General features: G+C 34.1%; 1 protein-coding gene across 49 annotated transcripts in view; it reads left to right on the forward strand.

Moving 5' to 3' along the window:
* Positions 1 to 23,070, forward strand: part of RIMS2 (regulating synaptic membrane exocytosis 2) — a 467,470-nt gene that overhangs the window by 138,758 nt on the left and 305,642 nt on the right. For 6 of the 49 annotated variants that reach the window (XM_032131056.1, XM_032131020.1, XM_032131010.1 and 3 more), the window contains exon 1: positions 6,222 to 6,787. The exons of 35 other annotated variants lie outside the window; for them this stretch is intronic. In XM_032131056.1, coding sequence (XP_031986947.1) covers positions 6,666 to 6,787 — 122 coding nt within the window. In that variant the 5' untranslated portion in view covers positions 6,222 to 6,665. Of the gene's footprint in view, positions 1 to 6,218; positions 6,788 to 23,070 lie in introns of those variants that run through there. 8 more of the 49 variants (XM_032131168.1, XM_032131175.1, XM_032130966.1 and 5 more) reach the window with 4 other exon arrangements.

Below are 23,070 nucleotides of genomic sequence, written 5' to 3' on the forward strand. Positions count from 1 at the left end.
TCTGGAATTTCCCATCAAGACTTGGCTTTTTGGGCTGATGTACTTTGTACTCCCTGACTTCCTTGAGAATCTATACATGTCAGGGTTAGTTTTGTCTTTTATTAGAAAGTAAACAGTTGCTTACCTTTCTTTCCCTGTGTATTGAAGACATAAGAACTGAGAATTTTCAGAGATGGGAATATCCAGATACCTGTAAAGGTGCTAAAGGTAAACTGACAACTTATTTTATCCTCAATGTAAGCAGATTAATCAGAGCATCCTCTTAACCTTTTTGAGTATTGTTGCCCTTGCTGGGTGAGTTTGTGACTGAGGAACAGTGCACAGACTGCTTCCACTGGCACTAGAGCAGTTCCAGTATTTGGAAACGTGCTAGAGGCATAGTGTTGAACTGCGCTTTTGGGCCTTAATCCAAAGACTGTTGGCATGCAGTGTTATCCCTGATTTCACTGGAATTAGGCTACTTAAACAGTTGATGCTACAAGAAGTGTAGCTCAACAGACTTTGAAACAGCAAAGTTCTAGTATCCTATGCAGCAAGTATGAGAGGGGCTTGGGGTCCACACCTCTTGTGGGGACCAGTGACATTACTCTTACCTGCAGCCTTAATCACATCACTTAAGCTTCATATTCTAAAATATTTAATAGAGAATACGCTTACAAGGTTTGTGATAATTAACTGTTTTTTGAAGCTTATTCTGAGGATAAATTACTATTATTTTGTTGTTTGGTATTACTGCTGGTGGAACAGGAGATGAACTTTTGTGAGTCCTTTGTGCATGGGATGTCAGTGACAGCAAGTCTGAGGGAAAATGAAGAAGAGGGAGTTAAATACACCTGGGAAGGCAGTTCCATGATCTCCAGAATCAGTACAGCCTATAATGGTATCTCATGTTTTTCTATCCTATTTCTTCTGTGATGTGGTGGAGGACCTCAGTAACTTAAGCATCTTTTCCTATCACTTTTGATAATTTTGTCAAAGTTCAGATGGCAGTGTTGTCGCTATTTGCTGACCATACTCTTGACTGTCTTTCTGCTGTGAAAGTCAATGAGTGATGGCTCTCAGTTCTACCCACTCTTCCTCTATGCACACTGACTGGGGTCTTTCTCCTCCTGTGATGATACAAATTTTCACAGAGATTGTTGGAATTTAACTATATAAACACTTATGCCCTATGAAATTAACCTCTCTCCTCAAGCATATTAGTTATAATGATAGATGGTAATATGGAGGGAAAAAGGGATGAATGGACTGTCCAGGCTTCTAAGTCTCATATATTGGCTTAAACAGTGTAACTTATACTAAAGGGAGAGTATAGATTAATTTTAAATGGCTATATGGGAGAAATATGAAGAAGGACACTGAAAAGAATTAAATGAATATAGATGGAATGCCTCAAAAATTAAAGAAACAAAGAAATGTGAAGATACTGGGAATAAAACACAAGAAAGAAAAACCCAGTATTTTATGGTGTAAGATGAAGATGCATTTACTTTCTTTTATATAACTATACTCTGGTTGTGGATATTTTCTGTAACAAGGGTTGGTCTCTTAGCTGGAATTTCAGTATCTTCCATTGTAGATCTGTGACCTGACTACCAAGGATTAAAATCAGTATCACTTTTCCATTCTTGATTAATGTTTAACTCAGTGAATTAAATAGTTCTTTCAATATTTAATTATTTTACGTGAGAGAGAACAGCGTCAACAGCAAAGACAAATTCCCTTAGGAATAACCAGAGGGGTGTTGATAAAGCTTTGTGGATATATTTTAGGAAGCCAGTAGAGAAACCTGGGACTCAGTTTTCCATGCTTCCTAATGTTGTTCTAACTGCCCAGCTCCCTGTAATAAGAAGAATGTTGCATTTTGAATGACTGCTCAGGTGCCAGCACAACGAGAGGATTCATTTTTACAATTCTTGGACAGAGACCGATGCTTCCCTGTAGCCTGGATTTAGGTACTTTTATCCTTTTGAGTTTGAGGCTTTCTCAGTATCCCTTTCTTTATTATTTCCTATAGTAAGTATTCAGAATACTGACTTCTCTGGTTCCTGTTGTATGTGTTCAAATTTACAGTTGTAGATTTTGCATTAGTTGCTGAACTTCTCTTGTGAAACTGAACCTTTGAACATTGATGTGATGAAATACAAATGAGTATGTGCTTTATCCCAAAAGAAAGTCTGCTTGCAGTAGTGAAAGTGAAATGTCCATCCTTGAATGGAATTTCCAATATTCCTTAAAATCATGTCCCACCTTGGAGCATCAGTTTGCTGACCCAAAAGGAGTAGTCTGATCAACAGTAATAATACAACACTATATAATGTCCAAGGCCACTATTGTTAACTTATCTGTTTGAAAAGAATTTGTTCAGAAGTTTTTTCTTTTCATAATGAATGTCAGTCAAAAATTTCTAATAATGAGTATTTAATGAAATGCTTTGATAAGGGCGTATTGGAGAGCAGTGGTGGTGTAATACAGGTATTTATGTGCTATTAATTACAAAACTTTTTGTAGTATCTAGATGGAAAAAACAGTAGACATTAGACTTTCTGTACATTTAAAAAATCCCACTTTTATCCCCAAACTCCTAGTGACTCAGCTCTACCATTTTCGTCTGCTTTTCCATCCTTACTTACATACTATCCAGTAGATTAGAATGGAATTGAATCCAAAATTGTTCTTGATAGTGTGTTTTATCACAGAAAAATCTTTGCCTTATAAGCTGTAATGTATAGCTCTAATAGGGTTGTATGACTTCACCTTGCTTAAAATACAATGTCCTGTGAAATCTTTTTTATATGCCTATAATAAGAAGCGATGCATGTAAGTAATGTTTGAGATAACAAACATTTGTACATATTGTCAACTTTTTTGTATAACAGATTCATGTTTCTGAAATCTAGAATCAATTCAAGGAAGTTTAATCTTATGTTTGAAATAGAAACATTTTATATAAATTGAAAAATGCCCATATTTGGGAGCTTTCTAGAATAATTTTTCTTCTTAAAAACTTGTAGCTGCTGGGTGCTTATTAAGATTCGGTTTGGCTACAGAGAGAGGTATGTGTATGGACCTCAATGTAGCTTGGCTTAATGGATCCAATGATGCTTTCTCAGGCTTGTCTTTTCATTTTGAAATAGGCTGCCAACCATGTCAGGTAGTTGTTCAGACTATCTGGTACTCATTTTGCTCTTTCTCTGCAATATCTTTGAAGTACTTGGTCTTCATTTCTATGAAATCCTCTATGAAATTGGTCTGTAAATGAAATTTATTATTATTAAACCATACATAGCAAGAGCATGTACATATATATTTTTTCAAGTATAAATACACCAAATACCATAATAAAGATCACTGTCAAAGTGAAGCCCTCAAAGGATAGGAAATGCTAGAAACACAAGTGCTTGAGCAGAGCTTGGCTTACCTGGTGCTTATTAAGTACACAATTAGGGGTGTTCTAAAAAAAAGAAGCCTGTGCATATAGGACCTCTTTTTCTTCTAATACAGGTATTGGAGAGCGTAGAGTGAGAGCCTTGAAGGACAGAAAAGGAGATCTCAAGTTAAATATCGAATAGGTAGAAAACTAATCACTATCTTTTCCCACATTCTTATGTGAAGCTTTTAATTTGGGAATGCTGAGAGTATAATTTCCTGAATCTTAGAAATTACACTAAATCACTGCCCTTCACAACAGGAATTTTTTAGTACAAGAAACAGTGATGCATTTGAAGATCCATAACAGCATTGACCTAAGGTAACTAGTACCTGTACTATTTTGTTCTCAAACAGTATCAATGTACAGAAGATAAATTTTATGTGTGGTTCTACTGACTTTTGATTGTCAGTTGCATTCTGATTCTCAAAGGATGGGTGCTTCAGTGGGCAGAGCCTACTCTGCTCATGCTCATGCTCATTTATTCCATTCCCTTCAGCTTTTTCTTGTTAGGTCTCCTTACTTCCTTGATTCTTCTCAGATGAATGATGAAATTTTGGAATTTACCTAAAAAGAGATGTTAGTAGGAAGTCCATATTATAGGGTCAATACAATACTGTAGGCAACCTAATAAATACAGGAAGCATTTTATTGGCAAAAGGGTCTCTTGGAGTTCGTTAGAAGGGTCAGGAAAGAAAGGCAATTCTGTTTTATTCTGTACTATTCATTTTCATTCTTTGAAATAAATAGCATTTTAAATCAACAGTAAATTCAATTTTGATGAAAATTCCAGATGTCTGAAAAAATATGTATTTGCACAAACCCCATTTCATTATGGCTGAATATTCTTCTAGCAGCAACTATGAAGTATTTGCCTTTAAAAGTATTCTTTTACTCTTACTTTTGCCCTATGAAACATTTTACATGCATGAGTATCTGCAGAGTACTCTTTATTCCTTACCCGAAATTAAATCAAAAAATTAAAAGTTTCAAATATGTGTGTTTTGTGAGTAGTTTTAGAACAAGCTTAAAAAAATATAGGAAAAAGAAAAAAAAAGAATGTATACCATAATTTCCGTTTTAAATATCTGAGAATGAAGACATAGAAAGATGAATGTCAAATGTTCAGAACTTGGTTGCAACTACAGGAGTATTTTGATTGTGATGACCACTCATAAGGCACACAACAAAATGGTAATATACTTGAAATATATGATAAAATACTGGTCTTGTACCTACTCCATGGACAACATTGTCTGTGAACTGTTACGTGGTGCATATTATACTGATTGGAATTACTTGAATCTTTTGTGACAAGATGATTTTGTTTCTTGGAGCAGATAAGAAAATTTGGGATTTTTTTGATGGAATGAATGTAAAGGCAAATTTTCTTACATTCTAAACACAAATTCTCTGTAATACAGGTGAGCTGGTTTACAAGTATCACTTTTTCATTTTATTACAGCAAGATAGCCACGAATATCCATCAGTTCCTACTTCAGGATCTCAAAATTTACCAGCTTTGACAGACATAGAGCCTGTTTTAACACAAATGCACAGTATGCTATGGACAGAAAAATCAGTATTAAAACCTATTTTGGGTAGTATTTTTAGGGTTTCACATGGGTTTTGCAAACAGGTTTATTAGCAGATATTTTAAATTAACATGGGCGGTAGTGTGGAGTCTTCTATATTTTTTGGGGGGGCGGGCAGGAGATGAATTTGTTCCTATTTCTTTTTTCTTTTAAAATCTGTGTTGTAGCTGCCATCCTTCTGGCCAAAGAAGCCTGGATGGCTTCTTCCTTCTGAGCACATCAACACACTTGAATTAGCTGGAAAGATGTTTATTCCCACATCATCTAAGATTCAAATTGTTTTCAGTGGAAGAGCTTTAGTAATGGACCTCATTTTATGTTGGTTTATTTGGAGATTTTGTAATTAGTGCTAAGGTGTTAAAAGCTGTGGATAGAAAATCAGATATCGTAAAGAAAAGACTTTTAATTGTTATTTTTCAATTTGACAGTGATAAAATATTTTCTGTACCATTATGTAATATCATCCTCTGGCACAAGCATTGAAAGAAAAGCGGAAAAAAAGGCTTTTAGTCAGGGATACTTATTTTCTGTACATTTCATGGTATTCACAATGCACATTATGTTGCAAAATCTCACTCTGTTCTGTTAGATGACAGATTCTGCTTCTTGCTCTTTGATATCCCATACTTATGTGTACCAGTACACAGGCTCCTAAAATAGTGTGTTTTCCTGGAAGTAGACAGGTTTGGAGCACCCTAAGAAGTGACTGATTTTTCTCGGCTCTATCATGGCTGATTCAGTGCAATAAACTTTTAAAAGATACTGAAGATGTCTCGTTTTAAAATGCAGTGCTTATGTGTAATGCAGCCACTCCTTTTAGCAATTGTTCAAGTTTGCATGGTACATCATTGCCTTGATGCTGTATTTACAGTCCCTGACAGAGTGGCTATGTATAGAATGTATACTGTTTGCTTCAGTATACATGAATCGATACTACATTTAAATGTTTGCACCAAAAAACCTGTTATCTCAGATACAGTATAGCTTTTCAGATATGAGACAAAAGATCTATTGTTACAGTCTCAGTGCTACATGTTTTTATTGTGAAGAATATTTTTAGAGTGGTCTTTCTGCCCTTTAGAGCTGCTTTTACATTAAAAAAAAAATTAAGAATTCTACATACATGGTCACGGATATTAGTCATTTTCACAGGGGAGGGAAGGAGGAGGGGAAGATGCAGAAATCCTCCTTCCCTTAGACAGTAGTAACAGTGTGAGGATGCCTCGTCCTCCTTTTTTTTACTTCTGAGATTTTATTGCTGGCAGCCAGATGTGCTGAAACTCCTGACGACAGCATCTATTCACTGCGTGTTTTTAATAGGCTTAGAGAAATATGAGTAGAGTACATGAAAGCAGCTCAGCTTCACACTTCAGCTGGGAATGCCCAAAAAGCTTACTGCTGTTTAGAATTCTTGCTACAGTCAGGAGAAAGCCGCTCGGGTACTAAATCTTCTACGACTGAATTAGAAGAATAATGACTGTACAATTAACTATCAGCCCCTGCTCATTTAGGCACAGTTTTTACAGAGATCAGGAGAAATATGGAACTTGATTGGCATATTTGTATTTGATGGTGTGTACAAAATAGATGACTTTTAAGACAGGTGGTGAAGAAAAATAGAAGGGAAAGAAAGAGAGAAAATGCAATTTGAAACACTGCGCCAGGTCTGCAATTCTGTTTTATCTCATTTTCATGGGGTTTTCTCATCCCCTCCAAATATTTTACAAAATGATCTTTTTGGACAAACGTTGAACAACACTGGGTAAGTAGAAATGAAACATTTTTGCTTTATCATTTCTATTTTTATGCTGATGGCAATCTATCTGCATGCTTTTCAGTGGGGTATTTTATAATTGCACTCCTAGATACTAATATTTTTAGGGTAGCAGTGAGTCTGTTAGTGTTTTTATGTTTTATGTAAGGGTTTACATGAGAACTCAATCTGCAGAAATGAAGCCAGCAAAGATAGAATAAAATATTTAAGATGGTTATGTATCTTTCAAGTACATTAGCTGCCATTAGAAGCTAGCATTATTAGCTGTAATCCTTAAAGTATATTAAATATTCATAAACAAATTTGTCAGAGAAAATGATTTCTGTGTGGATATGGCAGTGAAAAGATTAAATGCTCAGAGATGTGTCTGTTTAACCATACATAATTTATTGGAAGATGCAAATTAGTAGTCATGCATACCTTTTGCAAAATAGAAAGCAGTTCCTTATTTTTAGAAGATTTAGATCCTGTGTGTGATGCTTTTCAATAATCTTTTTAACTGGCCAAATTATAGCTGATTAGTGGATGCTTTGCAGCAGGTCAGTCAGCTCTGTAGGGTATCCTTTTGTGAATAGTGTTATTTTGTGGGAATTAGAAATGATAGGGTGAAGTTGTTGTTTATTGGTGTGAGACAGTTATTGAATTGGTTTCTTAGGATTTTTGGAGGGGTAAAATGAATTAATTATGCCTCATTTCTGTGTCATTATTCAGTAAACATATTATAGCACCGTTGTTTAGAACTTTTTCATACTGCTATTAAATATTAACCAAAAAAAATATTAATAATTTTATCTAAGAGAGTGGGAGCACAGGTCAGGAAGAAAAACAATCCTGTAGTTTTTTATAAAGGTAGTGCACTGATGGAAACATTCTGGAAAAAGGGTGGAAGTAATAGGCAGAGACTATATCCAGCATTTTAATCTTCTCTGTCTCTGTGGGAGAAATCTTTTAAAAATGGGATATTATTTCTTAAATACAGGGATATTTGCACTTAATAGTTCAGAAATTTCTTAGAATTTTATTTCCCAGAATTTCGTTGTAAGGATTCTCTCCCTTACTGCTGATAGTTCCTTTTAAAATATTTTAATATTTATTTAATGTTACTGTTCTCAAGTTTTGTTATCTTGGTTATGAATTTCTAATTAGGTATGCAAAATTTTGTAGCTAGTTTTAGCAATCATAATCACTGTTATGAATTAAGGTATTTTTAGGTATATATTAAATCTGTATTCAATGAAATTTTTCTTATGTCCCTTTGGTATACTGTGAAATATTTGAAGCTCTACAAAATGGAGCAATAATTTATGTATTATCAGCTGTGATTGTAAAACTGTGCATATTTCCAAGTGCATAGTTTCAGGCCTGCAGCAACCAACAAAGCCCTTAGCAACTGTTCTAATCAGCTACCATCCCAGTCCTGATTCCCTGGATCTGCTTTTGCAGATCAGAGTACATGCTTTTTGTAGATCAAGGTGCATGCTTTTTGCTAATTTTTTTTTACAGATACACGTGCATGGTGCTTTTTGGTGTTTTTTTTGCTTGTGAGACTTTGGCAAAAGCTGCATATGGTATCAAATCAAAAGACAGAGTCATTTTATTCATTTGCTGTGCCTGAGATTAGGAGTATATTTATTCTAGAAAACTGGCAAACAAGAAAGGATTGTTAGGAAACTGAGCCTCCTACCTATTATGGGCTGTTGTACTTGGGATGAGAATATTTCTGTATTTATAAGGAGCAATGTCATGTTTTTCTAGGTATCAATGCTTTTGGCCTCAAGAAAACATTGTGCAATTTTTAAACAATATGCAGCAGTAATTGTGAGAGAATAATTTGTGCTTTCTCTGTCTTCTGACACTAAAGTTAGGTGAAAGTTTTTAAGGTAATTGAGTAAAAAGATTCCCTCATCCAAATAAGTATTTGTATTTTAAACTGGATCTTGATAAAGGGCTTTGAAGAAGTCATCTATTAAATCATTAAAGTCATTAAAAATATCACTGGCATTTATTTCAGAGAGTAGTCCTTTGATTGTCTTACTGATTAAAAAAAAAGTGTTCTATTTCTTAAAAGTAAATCAATGTAGTATATAATTTAGGTAGATTTTTGACTTAAAGCTTTGCACAATAACTGTAATGCACTTTCTAAAAACTAATTGTTCATGCGTTAAGAGTTAATGCTTCAGAACTGGTGGTGTACCTCCAGCATGTAAAAGAGTCTGCTTTGATGAGGTATAATGTGGTCTATCTCTTCAGTCTTCAAAGTTATATATTTTGTCCTTTGATGATCCTTTCTCTTTTGAATGATTTTTTTTCTGTTTTTACATCTAAAAAGTACAAGTCAGAGTCCAGAAAGATAAAGGCTGACATTACACACAGAGTGATTAACTGCTGCTCTCACAAAGTAATAATGTGAAGAAAACAGGTTAATGCATACAAATTGTAGTGTAGATAATGAAATGTAAACCAGAAAGTCATAGGAAATGAGGTACTATACAGGTAACTGTAATTGAATACACATCCCTCGTAATTTTCATATCTATTCTTGGAGTTCTTGTTCTTCAGAAAGTTTAGATATGCTGAGATTTTGTTGAAGGAAGGACAGGTATCTTGGGCTTTGCTCTCTGATGCTATGCTAAACATTGACAGGAACACACATTAAACTGTTTTTTATCATTTCCCATAAAAACTTTACATGATTTGGATTTTTATTTGCATAGTTTGGCTTTGCAGTAGCTGATGTGAGAGGACCCAAATGATACTAAGCTCCTTGTGAGTCAGATTGATTTTAGCATTTAAATGGGCTTAGTTATCCCCTCCCAGAGCTTCTAACGGAGGAATATTGCAGCTGAGTTCTCGTTTGCCAGCTACAGGGCAGCACTTTCCTGTAAGATGCTACTGTGAGTGTAAAAGAGAGAGCTGGTTTGCTGGGCCTCCCTCCTGTTCCACACAGCTCTGTCTGACATTACCAACTCCAGCCAGCTGAAGCAGTAAGAGCTATCATTTTACCTCAAAATTGTGTTTCACTTGTGTTGGAGATTTTGGTGCTATTTCCTGGGTAGTAAGTTATTTTTTATTGAAAAATTATTAGAATGTTCTCATGTTGGGAAACCATAAGAATTGTTTTGCATTTTGAGCATTTGGCAAATAGCTAGTTTATGGAATAAATTCTTCATGTGTCCAGAAAAGAAATCAGTAGACCTTTTATGAAAACACACGATGTGCTTACACTACATCCAAATTTTACAACAGCATCTAAAGGAGGTTTGCTTGTTTTGCAGTCTAAAATTTGTCTGATTACTTTCAGTGACATACTGTTCATTCAAATGACAAAAGACAATGCAATAAAGTTTTAAAATATATTTTAAGCCTTTACTAATTAGATAAGCTGGATGTTCAGATTGCCATTCTTCATTTAGTGTTTAGTGTACAAATACTGTGCTGTCGGATGCTCTATTTGTAGCAGCGTGCTTTACGAAGTCACAATTGCTTTGGGCAATATTCAGATTAACACATCACTGCATAATGGCAAGCATCTTTTGTGACTAAAATTGATACAAAGTGTACAGAGGACTATCAGCCCAATTTTGCTATTGCTGTTTATATTAGAAGCTTTTCTCAGAAAATGGAAAGTGGGGATTTACCTAAACTTGGTTTCTCACATGAGATATTGTTAGTATTTTTTTACAGTTCTGTGAAAGTGAGTTTACTGTCAGCTTGGCCACACAGGGGCATAAGATAACTAATATATTCAGCCCAAAACCAGTACAAAGATTTTTCACCAAATTCTCTGTACAATAGAGACTTAGGAATTGTTTCATTTTGAAGTGAGACGCATCTAGTTTAAAAAACAAATGGTATTTTCTTTCATTAATTAAACTTCAGTATTTTTGAAGACTCTTAAGAGTTTTCACTTTTGAAATCCCTTGGTAAGCATCTTTTACATAAATACACTAATTTTTAAAAGATTACTAAAATGCCAAAATAAATTAGCTAGTTGGTAATACTAGACATTTACACTGAAAATATTATTTTAGCAGAAACATATGATTTCTTTTCATTATTTAATTTTCTGTTTTGTTTCCTCAATATATCTACTAGGTATTTATCAAAGCTCCATTTTATAATGAAGCCATCAAATGATGTCAAGAATTACTGGCACCTAAAATTGTTAGTTTTTATGGTGTTAGTAATCTTTACTTTGACATTGAAGGAAAAATTTCATTTTTTCTTCCTTGTTTGGAAAAAAACTTGTCAGAATATTTCTGTAGAATAGATTTGAGGGTTTTTTTTTCCCTGACTATATTGGTTCAACAAAGCAAGAGGTTTGCTAATATTCTAAGAGAATGTTGCATTTTCAAGTATTGCTAGTTTAAGAGCCAAGAATAAAATCACCATAATGGTATTAGAACTGACAGTATATTGTCCATATTCTGTGATGCAATACTGCTGAATACTGTACCTGAAACTGCCTCTCCTCCCTTTTCAAAACTAGCTCTTCTATAGCTAACTTTAAAAATGTAGTTTGTTAGGATTTTCACATCTGCTCCTTTTTACCTCCCTACTAGATTCACAGAATCCTGTTTTAAGTATATTCCTCAAATCTGTAGCTGATGTGCTTTCTCAAATAAAAAATATACAGTGTTGGTAAATAAATTTATGTGTATTCCTACCATGTATTTTTTCCTTAATGAATTAAAGACATAGCAAAGCTATTTCCTGCCCTTGTTCTTAACTGTGTCTTGCCTCAGACTCAATCAGAATTCTAAAACTAAGCTAATTTCAGTCCTAGATCTCTATATTACTGTAGAAAGGTTGTTCATGTCAAATAATCCTCTATCTTTTTTCTTCCTAAAATTAGAGAAATAAGCCATATTCAGGTGAACCCCTATGTGCATATATATCTATATATATATGAACTTCTCTAAACACAAAGGGAAGGTTGGCAGCTGGGACAGCAAATTGTATATAAAAGGCAGAGAGAAACTCATACAGCTTTGTATTTAGTCTTTTCTGCACCTTTGCCATACATCCCTCACAGAGCACTCTTATGTCCTCTTTGAGCTGAAAATAAGTGTATCTAACTCCATCTATCCTTTGGCCCTTGATTACCTTCTTTGGGACAAAGTGGGACAAGTAGCATGAATTTTTGCGTCTTCTTCTCATGTGTCTATTTCCTCTGGAGGAAGCAACTGAACATACTAACTTGCCCCAAAGCTATTTCTTTCTCAGAGGAAGTTCTGTATTCCATCCCGTCTTGGCAGCTGTTGGGTTTTGGGTTTGTTTTTAAGTCCCTATTTCTAGGAAAAACGATCCCTGTAACATTCTGTTACAGATATTTTCAGAGAGAGAAAAGTAAGAGATTTCCTTACAGAACCATTTTTCTTCCCATCTCTTCCAGCTCTGGAGAGAGATACCTTCTGTTACTTCCACCTCAATTGCTACAGATTTAATAAGGGGACATATGCTTCCTCCATGAATCTCACAGAGCTGTGGATATTTGCAGCCATAACAGGTTTCTCTCTATTCTCATTGTGCATCAACTGCTGTTATCTGATGATGGCAATAAAATCCTAGCTGGCATATGATTTTAACCTTCCACCAGGAAGAAAAAAGATGATGGATCAGAGGGGGATAATTTTTCTCAATTCAGCTAGTATGTTAAATTCACAAATTTAAATAATCCTAAATTTAGAAATGATTAAATATGCCTTAAAACTTGATTTTTTTCCTCACCTGGATGAGAGCAACAGAAATTGAAGGTATAATTGAGTTACCAAGTACAACTTTTCGAAGAGAACATGTAAAAAAATCTCTTTTATTCTTGAATAACTCAGATGATTCCTGTCATTCCTCAGAACAGCCCAATAAGATGTGGGTATTATCTTCTTTTTCTGGAATAAGAAAAGGCAGAGATCATGATAATAAAAATGACTATGTTATTGTATAGTTGAAACATTTAAGAGATTTGTTCAATGACAAGAGCCCAGTATTTTATGGAAACTGCATGTTCCAACATCCAGAAATCAAGGTTGCTAGTCTTGACCCTTGAGTAGATAATAGGTGTATTTCAGGACAGATTGAGCTGAGGTGACTACAACAATAACTAGCCCCATGTATCCATTTGACTCTTCTTCAGGGTGCTGCCACTCTGAGAAAACTGGTATGAGTGCTAAGCAAACCTGCACCATCCTGCCTCAGCTGAGAGTTAGTTTTTTGTATCAGTGTGTGGCAAAGTCAATACCTCAGACTGTTTCCTGTAGCTGGTCAGACTCATATTCATAAATATTTCATTTTTCCCACCTGTGTGGTCAAAAGCTCTTAGTGAGAGTCTTCACCAGTCCTTCTTTGCTCATTACCAAGTATGTTAAAAAATCATCGAATATTCTGAGTTGGATTAGGTTGGATATCAGAAAAAGGCTCTTCACCCAGAGGGTGGCTGGGCACTTTAACAGGCTTCCCAGGGAAGTGATCAAAGCATCAAGCCTGAAAGAGTTCAAGAAGCCTTTGGACAATGTTCTTGGGCACATGGTGTGACTCTTGGGGATGGTGCTGAGCAGGGCCAGGAGCAGTAACTATACTGCATTGTAGAAACATGGGGCTTTGAAGAGCAAAACTTTCCTTATCAGAAAAAAAAAGTCTTTGCTTTGTTCCTTGACTGAGAAGTTTTGCTGCTGTTCCTGCCACAGTTATTTATTTACTGAAGTAGTGGAATGAAGACCACTTCTGTTGATGTGGCTCCAGACACTTCATTATATTTTTCTCTTTTTTCTTTTGGGTATAGTATGATTACAGGCAGAAAAAGAATTAAAAGGGAAAACAAACTTTTTAAAACCTCTAATATCACATCTTACAGATGGACAAAATAGCACAAATAACTTTGGAATGTTTGGCTGTGTAGGTCTGGCTAAGCTGGGGAGAATGGAAGGGAGGAGTATTGCATATTGCAATATTGCATATTGCTCCTTTCAGGTGCGATGGGACTGTCCTACCAGTTGCTAACTATGGACCCATCATCCCTTTAGATTTCTCAGGAATATACTCTTGATTTTGCACTATAAAGCAGAATGAAAGTTTACTCATAGAAAACACTGTGTTTCAAAATGGTTCAAGAAAGATTGGTATCTGAGCCTCAAATGATTTGTAGGGTTCTGAGAAAGGAATAAATGAATATAAAACTGAAAAATTGTGAAATCTGAGATTAGTTTTGGAGGTAACAGCATGATTTTAACTTTACCTTGAGGTAAAAGGTTTGAAGCAGAAGCTGGGGGTATTTCAAGTCCTTGGCTTCACTTCAGCATGTGCTTTGCAATAGGGAGGCAAAGTCAGCCTTCTGAACGCTGCTTTTGGATTCTGCTTTCTTGTTCTGAACCCAACAAGGAAAAATTATGGGATAGAGAAATGAAATAAAAATGTTGTCCATTGGAGAAATTTGTCGCAAAGTTGCCGAAGTTTGAAAGGGATTACAGATTGAAATGCTGAAACATTAATTTTATTTGTTTCATAATAAGAATTGAGTTGGATATATTGTAAGTCAAAGTGAATTTGTATGGTGTCTTTATTTATAAGAATGAAATATGTCTTGATTAATACAGTTTATCCTTGCTGCAATATTTGAGTCATCTTTCTGATTAAGATATATTTTCAAATTCCCATCTTCTGGTTTTCAAGGCAATTTTTTGTCATGAAACTTCATCAATATTTTGAATAAATAAGTTTTAAGCCCTTGTCTCTTAGAAAGTTATCGTCACATATATCATAATAGGAACAATAACCTTTAATTGTTAACGGTATACAAAACTAAGTTGACAAGCAAGTAATGCAATTATAATTGCTTTAAGATAGTTTTTATAATTAACCTATAAAATAGGACATATAGTCACAGGGAAATGCTCTAAATGAAAAAGTTTAGTGTGTGGTTTAACTACTGTGCACCAAATATAAGACCTTTTGGCATATGTTATGTACATATATTTGTCATGAATAACAACACATTTAAATATTAAATAAATAGTAGAATAATGAAATAAGAATATTTCTTGCAAGTTTTTGTATTTTTTTCCTCTATATAAGTTGTTCAAAGTATTTTTAAAGTGACTGAAGGAGATGACAAATAAAACGTTACTAAAAGATGGAACCTCAGAATTTCTGGAAGACTTTACACTACAATTATTGATTTATTATTTCTCATCCTACAAAATACATTTTCAAGTATAGATATACAAACTTAATTAAAATACCATTAAAATCTTTGCCTGAAACAGGATGTTTAAAATCTCTCCTCTCCTCTTGCCCTCTCCTCTTCTATACACCGATGTTTCTCTTTACATTTCTTGATTTTCCTAATATTATATTTTAGGTTGTTGCTCCTGTGTCTTCAGATTGCTATCAGAACAAGTGCATTTTGTGTGGATTTGAGGACCCCAGGGGTAGTCAGTCTTCCATTCACTTAAGGACCTTCTTTTTTTCCCTGCTAATGGTGGCATTGTTCTGCTACAAAATTACATGAACAATGAGTGTTTTAGGGAAAAATCAATTTTTTTGGCTCTTCTGTATCACAGTGAGTCTAACATAGTTTGATCATTATTTAAATAACCTACAGTAAAATCTTCTAAGTGCCCTGTTTGCAAGAACTCTTCCAGTAAGACATGCTTCATCTGCCTGTCATACTTCGGAAGTTTTTGAGAAGTGTCAGGGAGGACAGAAAAGATTTTAAAATGCAGGAAAGATTACAATATAAAAACCAGAATAATTCAAATTATCTATGTGCACAAATGCTTGCTTGTGCTTAACATGTATCTTTAATGTTAAAGTTGCTCATTTGTAAGACACAGCACAATCAGGATGTATAAGGACTACTTGCAATCATAATTCAAATCTCTTTTTTTATAATAAAGCATGAGAAGAAAGTGTAGTGTTGTTCAGTCAAGGAACCTGGCAGGTACAGAGGTCTGAATCCTACACTTGCCACTGTCAACATCTCCTTTGTAGTGCCAGGAAAATCATGTGAACTTCACAGCTGGAGTTCCCAGAGATATGTCTTATTTAATACCGCATGTGCATCTATGAATTTTAATTTATAAATATTTGCAGAGGACTTATATCCTGGGTGTGTAAGCATACGGAAAATGAAAGTACAAATTAAATTTTCTCTTTTTTTTTTTGGAATTTAGGTACATCGTTAGACATTAGAACATGTGACAGAGTAGCTTAAGTACCTTAGAGATACACAAGGATTTTGTGCCCTGACCTTCACTTGCACCCTTAGTCTTAGCAGCTGCAAATTGTTTCATATTACTAACTAGATTGTTTCCTTACATACTGCCAGCTACACAGCTGATGTGTCCTCACTACAGTGAGTTTTTTTCTTCAGATAAGTCTTTCAGAACTTCTGTACAATTCAAATATTGAATATTATTCATATACGAATAAAGCAAATGTATTCACAAAGAAATTCTTATCAGTGTGAGGATATATAGTAAGCATGTTAAAATTGTAGAGTCATAGAATTCTTTAGGTTGGAAAAGACCTTTAAGATAATCGAGTGCAACTGTTAACCCAGGACTGCCAAGTCTACCACTAAATCATGTCCCTAATAATAGCAATATGATCTACAATTTATTATATTACATGTAATATATGACACACATATTAATAATATAAATATTGTCATGTAAGTGGAGACACTAAAAAATTGGGTAACCATACAAGCTACTCAGGGACTATGCTCACAAGATTGCAGTAGTGTATAAAAAGGCCCTGTTTTCCTGTTAAGCACAGACAGAAACTTACTTTTAATTATTAATTAATAATTATTTATGTGTTAATAATTCTGCATGGAATTTTGTGTGGCCTCATGACAGTATACTGGTGAAAAAACTGCAAATCTACATTTTTGTGTATTTTATTATTACTTCCATGCAACTAATGCAAAAGGATTTTTACTTGATTTTGGTCTTTTGATGTAATCCACTATGAATAAGTCTGTATCTTGGAGTTAATGGCTGAATATAGAAATAAAACCATTTCCTACTTACTTTTAGTTGGGAAAGTTTCAGAATAATCACTGGTATCTAAATGGTATCTCAAAAATCACTTTTTTTCATGGAAGTTATGAAAAATACATTAGTTGTATTTAATTTTGATCACATATGGGTGATATCTGAACTGTATTTGTGACATATAGAAAAAGTCTGCTGCATATATTCACCTTTGATGGGAGCAAGTGGATATTGAAACAAGAGTTTAGATCAGATTGAGAACTAATCTACTGCTCCTTCAGCTGAAGTGAGATGAGCTAATTAAAGGGAAGAAAGAAAAACATATCTTTTAATATGTCTTTGGCAGCACATCAGCTTTACTGAATCCTGGGAGTTCCATTATAACGATTCCAAATTATGAGTGATGTGCTATTGATGTGATATAGTTTTGTCTCCAGAAAACAATGTTAACTTGCATGAAAATGTGTAGAAAAAGTGGACTGCAATGTAAGGAGTGCAACAGGGCGGAGATAAGATAGGAAAAGTAGTTTATTGTATAGACTTGTTCACAGAGTTGCAGTTATTTCTGTCTCTTGCCTATCTGTATTATTTTCCTTCTCCTTCTTTGGTGAAAAAATGCTGCAAAATAATAGAGTATCTCATTAAATCCTATTTCACGTATCCTCATGCAATGCAAAATTTAAACTGTGGCAATAGAGTGGAATATTTCATTATCTCCGTGTACCTAAGTAAGACATTACAGAAATTAATTTCTTTCCTTATTACTTTATATGGGATTGAATCAAAATTTATTACATGAAAGCACTTAATTAAAAGTCCAATGTCTTTGTTTGTTCATATCAATAGCTAAACTCAAATAACTTAACCTTTTTTTAAAATTTTAAAATGATTTTGCACTAATGGCCATTGGTAGTTTTTTTATTTTCCAGAAGAGAATGCACTACTTTAAGTTATATAACCAAAACCAAGAGAAGGCAACATTTTCTCAGTCTAATAAATTAATTACAGAATTTTTATCAGCACTGCACTGGATTAGTCTATGTATTGAGTAGATCTAGAAAGAAAATTTTATTTTCTATTATTTGATAGGTTTTGTACTGAATTACTTCTATACAGTGCTATTTTAGAGCATGCTTTAGCAAAGACTGAACTAGATACACTAAATAAAGAATTGCTACAATCATTATAATCTGAATGCACTTTATACTGATTGCAAATTGACTTGTGCCAGCATGAAACTGATTTTATGTTCATATATCTATATACATCTACAGAAAAAAAAGAAACAGTCGTAATAGGGACCTTTGCATGTAGACCTAGACTTTGCCACTACTCAAAACTTACTGTGAAGTCCAATTTAGAAGCATTACTAAAATGGAAAAAGGGGGTTCTGAGAGCTGTGAGGGAGAATAGTGTCAGTATCACAGCAGAAGTCTGTACTAACTGCAGTGAAAGCATAGCCTCCATTTCACATGATTGTATTTTCTGTCTGTGATAAACTTTATGCTGATTAGCTGTACTTTCTGCTGCAGGGCTGCTGCATTTTATTTGTGATATATAATGATGTATAATAAATAAGGCAGCTTGAATATTTAACCAGAAACGATACTACATTTATGCAGGTATCCATATATTATCATGAATTAATTATGGTTCCATAGTTAATTGGTAATTTTTTTTTTCTTTTGAAGGAGAATATTTAACTTTGTTGCTTGTATGAAGGAAAACAGTCTCAGGTATTCCTAACATTCTCTCAGGAAAGTTAGACTTACCTGAGTATCTTGAAATCTCATATTTAATCCTGTAAAATAATATTTTAAATATGTACAACCTGGGTCTAATTTTTTTTAAAGTCTGTTCAAACAGTACAAGGAATAAGGTATTAGAATAACTTTTTCCAGTTTCTTTGTAACTATATAAAAAAAGATTGCAGCTGGCTAATGCTGCTTTCCCTGAATCATTATGGATCTTGATTAGTCAATTATGATTTTTTTAAATCTGGTGATTTAATTATTTTAAGTTTTATATTTGGAAAGAATTTGTTAAAAGAGGATTCAATATCTATTGTTACAGAATGATAGAATGGCTCGGATTGGAAGGGACCTTAAAGATCATCCAGTTCCTACTCCCCTGCCATGGGCAGGGACACCTTCCACTAGACCAGGTTGCTCAATGCCTCATCCAACCTGACCTAAATGTTGTTGTCCTCAGTAAATATAACACAACAAAATAGGTATACACTTTGCCATAAAATCGGTATCCCTCCCAAGTATCCTTATATTCTTCTGTAAACCATCTTTCTGAATGTTGATGAAAATTTTAGCTTCTACAGAACTAGTTGGAAAAAGGAGCTTTATATTTGAACTCTTAATGATGAACAGATATTTATTGTATATAACTCAGAAGCAGAGCTTGAGGTAATATAGAAAATATTTTAGAAACAGCAGTGAACTTCAGATAAACACCATTTGTAGCATGGCAACTTAAATGTTTTCCACAAAAAGTCCACAGATGCCTGTTGGGGCTGACCATGACTGGTGGGTTATCAACTAAATAAAAAGTTGTGAAGAGTGTCTTAGGTTTTCTGTAGTATTTCTAACTGTAAAATATAAGGGGAAACATGCTATCCTACACATCTCCGAGACCTTGATATTTGGATCAGTGTGCATAATTCTGGACATGCATTTTTAGCAAATCTGGATTTCAGAAAAAGCATAAGGTAAATAATTTCAGAAAAGAGTAATGAAGAGAGATGGAAATATGTCCAGGCCAGGTTGGTTTAGCTAGCATTTAAAAGAGACAGATTAGCAGCAGCTATATGTAGTGATTACTTATATCACAAGAAGAAAAAAGATTTATTTGGGATATTTAAAAAAAAGACATGAAATGTGGTGTAAAGAATGGAAGGCTTTGACTGAATGCCCGTGCAAATTTCTTAACCTACCACTTTATAGAATGAATCCCATAGGAAATGGTATAAGCCTTAAATTAGATTGAGTAAATTCTAGAAAATGTACTGTGGGAAAAGATCTTTCATTGTCATGGAAACAAACTAGATTATCTAATAAACGTTTTCCATCTCTAGCTGTGTTCTATTTCTGCCATTCACTTTCAGGTGAATTTTGAAAATGGAGGTATTTTTGATTATTTTCACTGTCTGGCATTGCAGTATAGTATACAACAGCTGAGATTTAAGTACTATTTCAAAAAGTTTATGCTTCATTGAGATCACCTAGGAATTATTGTTTACAAAACATAAATGCCTAATTAAAACACATGGACTAAATTGCATTATTAATAGAGCAAATACTGCTATTACTGTTCCTGTTGTTTTCTGCATCATGTGACCCTCACTTCTATTATATTTTTCTAATTGTGCTGTCTCTCAGTCCAATGCAAGGCAAGTCAAAGAACTGAAATTAAAATTAATTCCTCTTATTTATCCTTCATCTAAATTATCCCTTTGACAAGAAAGACCTTGTTTTCAGAAAAATGTGTGTGCCATGTTTGTATGTTACCTTTCACACAAGATTTTATAAACTATTTGCTTGGAGGATTCTCTGGAGAGTAATATTGCAGATGAAATGTGAGCTTCTTCCCATAAGGTTAAAAATGAATTTGACCTAGCACTAATCTAATACTCTTTCTTCCAAAGAGGCAACTGCAACCTGATCACGAGAAGTTTGTAGTTAAGGCATCATCAGCAGTTGTATTTGCTTAAATTCCAATTATATATTTAGTCTATCTTCACACAACTTAATTCAGAAATCAAATATCAATATAAAGAAGTAGCAAAAAAATCCAGGGACAGAATATAGAGATTCTGAAGGCATTCTTAATGCTTGCTACACTTATCTGCAGTTTCTAAATTTTCAGCAGAAAGGTTTTAGCCTTTGCATTGCTAAAACAATTTTCAGTTATATAAACTTTATGAGTCAGACAGTGTATTTACTAACACATGAAATGGAGCTTATATTAAAAGTTCAAAATCTGGAAGGAATATTTCAAAAGCTAACACTGTGCTTGAGAGGCTGGTATCAGATAACAAGAAGGAAATGAGGCTTTTGTCTCACCTGACTTCATGTGCTGATTGGAAGTACCATAGGCCTCGAGTGAAATCAGTGGAGACATCAATATTTTAGGGCAGAATCATGTGACATGTTTTAGGCAGCTACGTTAATTTAAGTGTATGGCTGACCTGAAGAGGTGAGGCAGTAGTAGCTTCACTGTTTTGGGGAACTCATTTACAGAGGGATGTGAGTGCAAAGGATGCAATTACTATTCCTTGAAAATCTCCTTGATGCCTAGATCCCCACTTCATGCTCCTGGCTCACATTACCGTCTTGCATAGATGCACCCAGATTTGAATCAGTTGTCTAAATGACGTCAGTGCATCCTTCTTATAGAGATTTGAGTGGTTACTTTGGCATAGTAATGCATGGAAATATTTAATGATAATATAAAATCTGAAGAAAACTGAAGTTGCTAAAGAATAAGTATTTGTTTATAGCACTAATAATTTCTTTATTTTTCCTTAGGCAAAGCAGTTCCTTCTACTTAGATCCTAAGATTCATACAGAGAAAAGAAATCATGTCTCAAATAGTGTGATAGAGAAATGCTATCCTTTTCTGTAGTAGTTGATATGTAGTATGTATTAAAAACCCCTTTGTTCTTTCCCCTAGCTACTATGGTTGTTGATAGGGGCAACAGTGCTGCTTAGAGAATGAACATTAAAATTTTATTATGTGAAAGTTAAAAGAAATACATAATATAAGATTAATTAAATTCAAATTACCACAGCCTGAGTCTGTGAAAATTAAAATGCTGACTGAGGCTACTCAAATATATCTGTTGGAATACAAAAAATCTTTGAATGTTCTTTTAGTGAGGGTGCAAGCCTGCAGCAACTTTTGTTTATCCTTGTATGCTTTGAGAGCAGTGGAACTTTTCAGAAGGTAAATTTATCAAATTTTCACTTCAAACACAGTGTAATGTGGTTTGCCAATGAGCTGTAAATGTAAAGCTTACAAATACTGTAATACTTGCCATAGAAGCAGGTGATTTTCAACTAAACTATGTATCAATATACTGCTCTCAGAGTTATTTTTTCAAACACCTTCACTGTTTAACACCATTCAACTTCCTGCACTTTACAGAGATTGATTTCTAAACTGAAACCTTCAAATATAATCTTGCACAAAAAAAAATCAGAAAACATTTCAGACTCATAAAAAAATCATCATATTCCCAACGAGGGTACATTTTAAAAGAGTCTATTTCGGCTTATTTGAATTTCTTTTAAATCTGTTCTGCATCCATGGTAGCCTAAGGATAACTACAGTGCTGCCTACCTTTGCTTTTCTTATGGCTGTCAACAGCAGCTGTTCCAACCAAACGACTGAAAGGAAAAAGAATCAGCACAAAATATAGTCACATTTTCCAGAATGCTAATTGAGGTTCTGTGCACAAAAAGAAAAATAATAATACTAATTCATTAAAATTAATAAGCAATGCTTGTCAGATATTTATTTGTCTAAGAAGATGGTTGCGTTGATTCTGATTGTGTTTCAAGAATAGCCACAGGAGAAAAATGTAATGTAAACGTTTAAAATTAAACTTAGATTTATCATTATCTGTTTATTTCTGTTTTAACTTCATTTCATCTCTTGTACTACAGTTTCCAGAAATTTCTCTCTTTTTTTTTTCTTTTTCTGTAAAGTAGAGGCCACATAAAATTTAATTGAATAGCTCTGAAACGCTGTCCAGAGACAAGCACAATTAATTCACTCAAGTAAAAAGCATACTTCACCAAATGCTTCAGAACACATATCCAACTGCACTGTCAGACTGTCTGGATCCAGATAAGTTTTCTGTTCAGTCATCCAGAGATGCATTGTTAGACTGTAAATTATTGTAAAAATTCATCAAGGATATTTTTCAGAATATATATACATACACAGCCACACATATTTTCAAATAGATTTAATAATTAAAAAAATTTGTGACTGTCCTAAAGAAGAATTACTTTTTTTGATATTTGGTGTACATTTTGAAAAATAAATAAATATGTGTGCGTCTTGGAAATCAAACAGGTCATAGAAATCTGTGGGGAAGTATGTGGTAGTTGATAGATCATGGACACGTGCATTTTAATAACTCAATTTGCATATTTCATACAGTTCTGAGAAATTCCTGCCAGTTTTGCAGTGGCTTGTCACCTAACAAGCATGTGGTACTGTATGAGATTCCTGAGTGAAGCACTCTGATGCAGTAGG

This window comes from Corvus moneduloides, chromosome 1 (genome assembly GCF_009650955.1).
Source record: "Corvus moneduloides isolate bCorMon1 chromosome 1, bCorMon1.pri, whole genome shotgun sequence".
Classification (NCBI taxonomy): domain Eukaryota; kingdom Metazoa; phylum Chordata; class Aves; order Passeriformes; family Corvidae; genus Corvus; species Corvus moneduloides.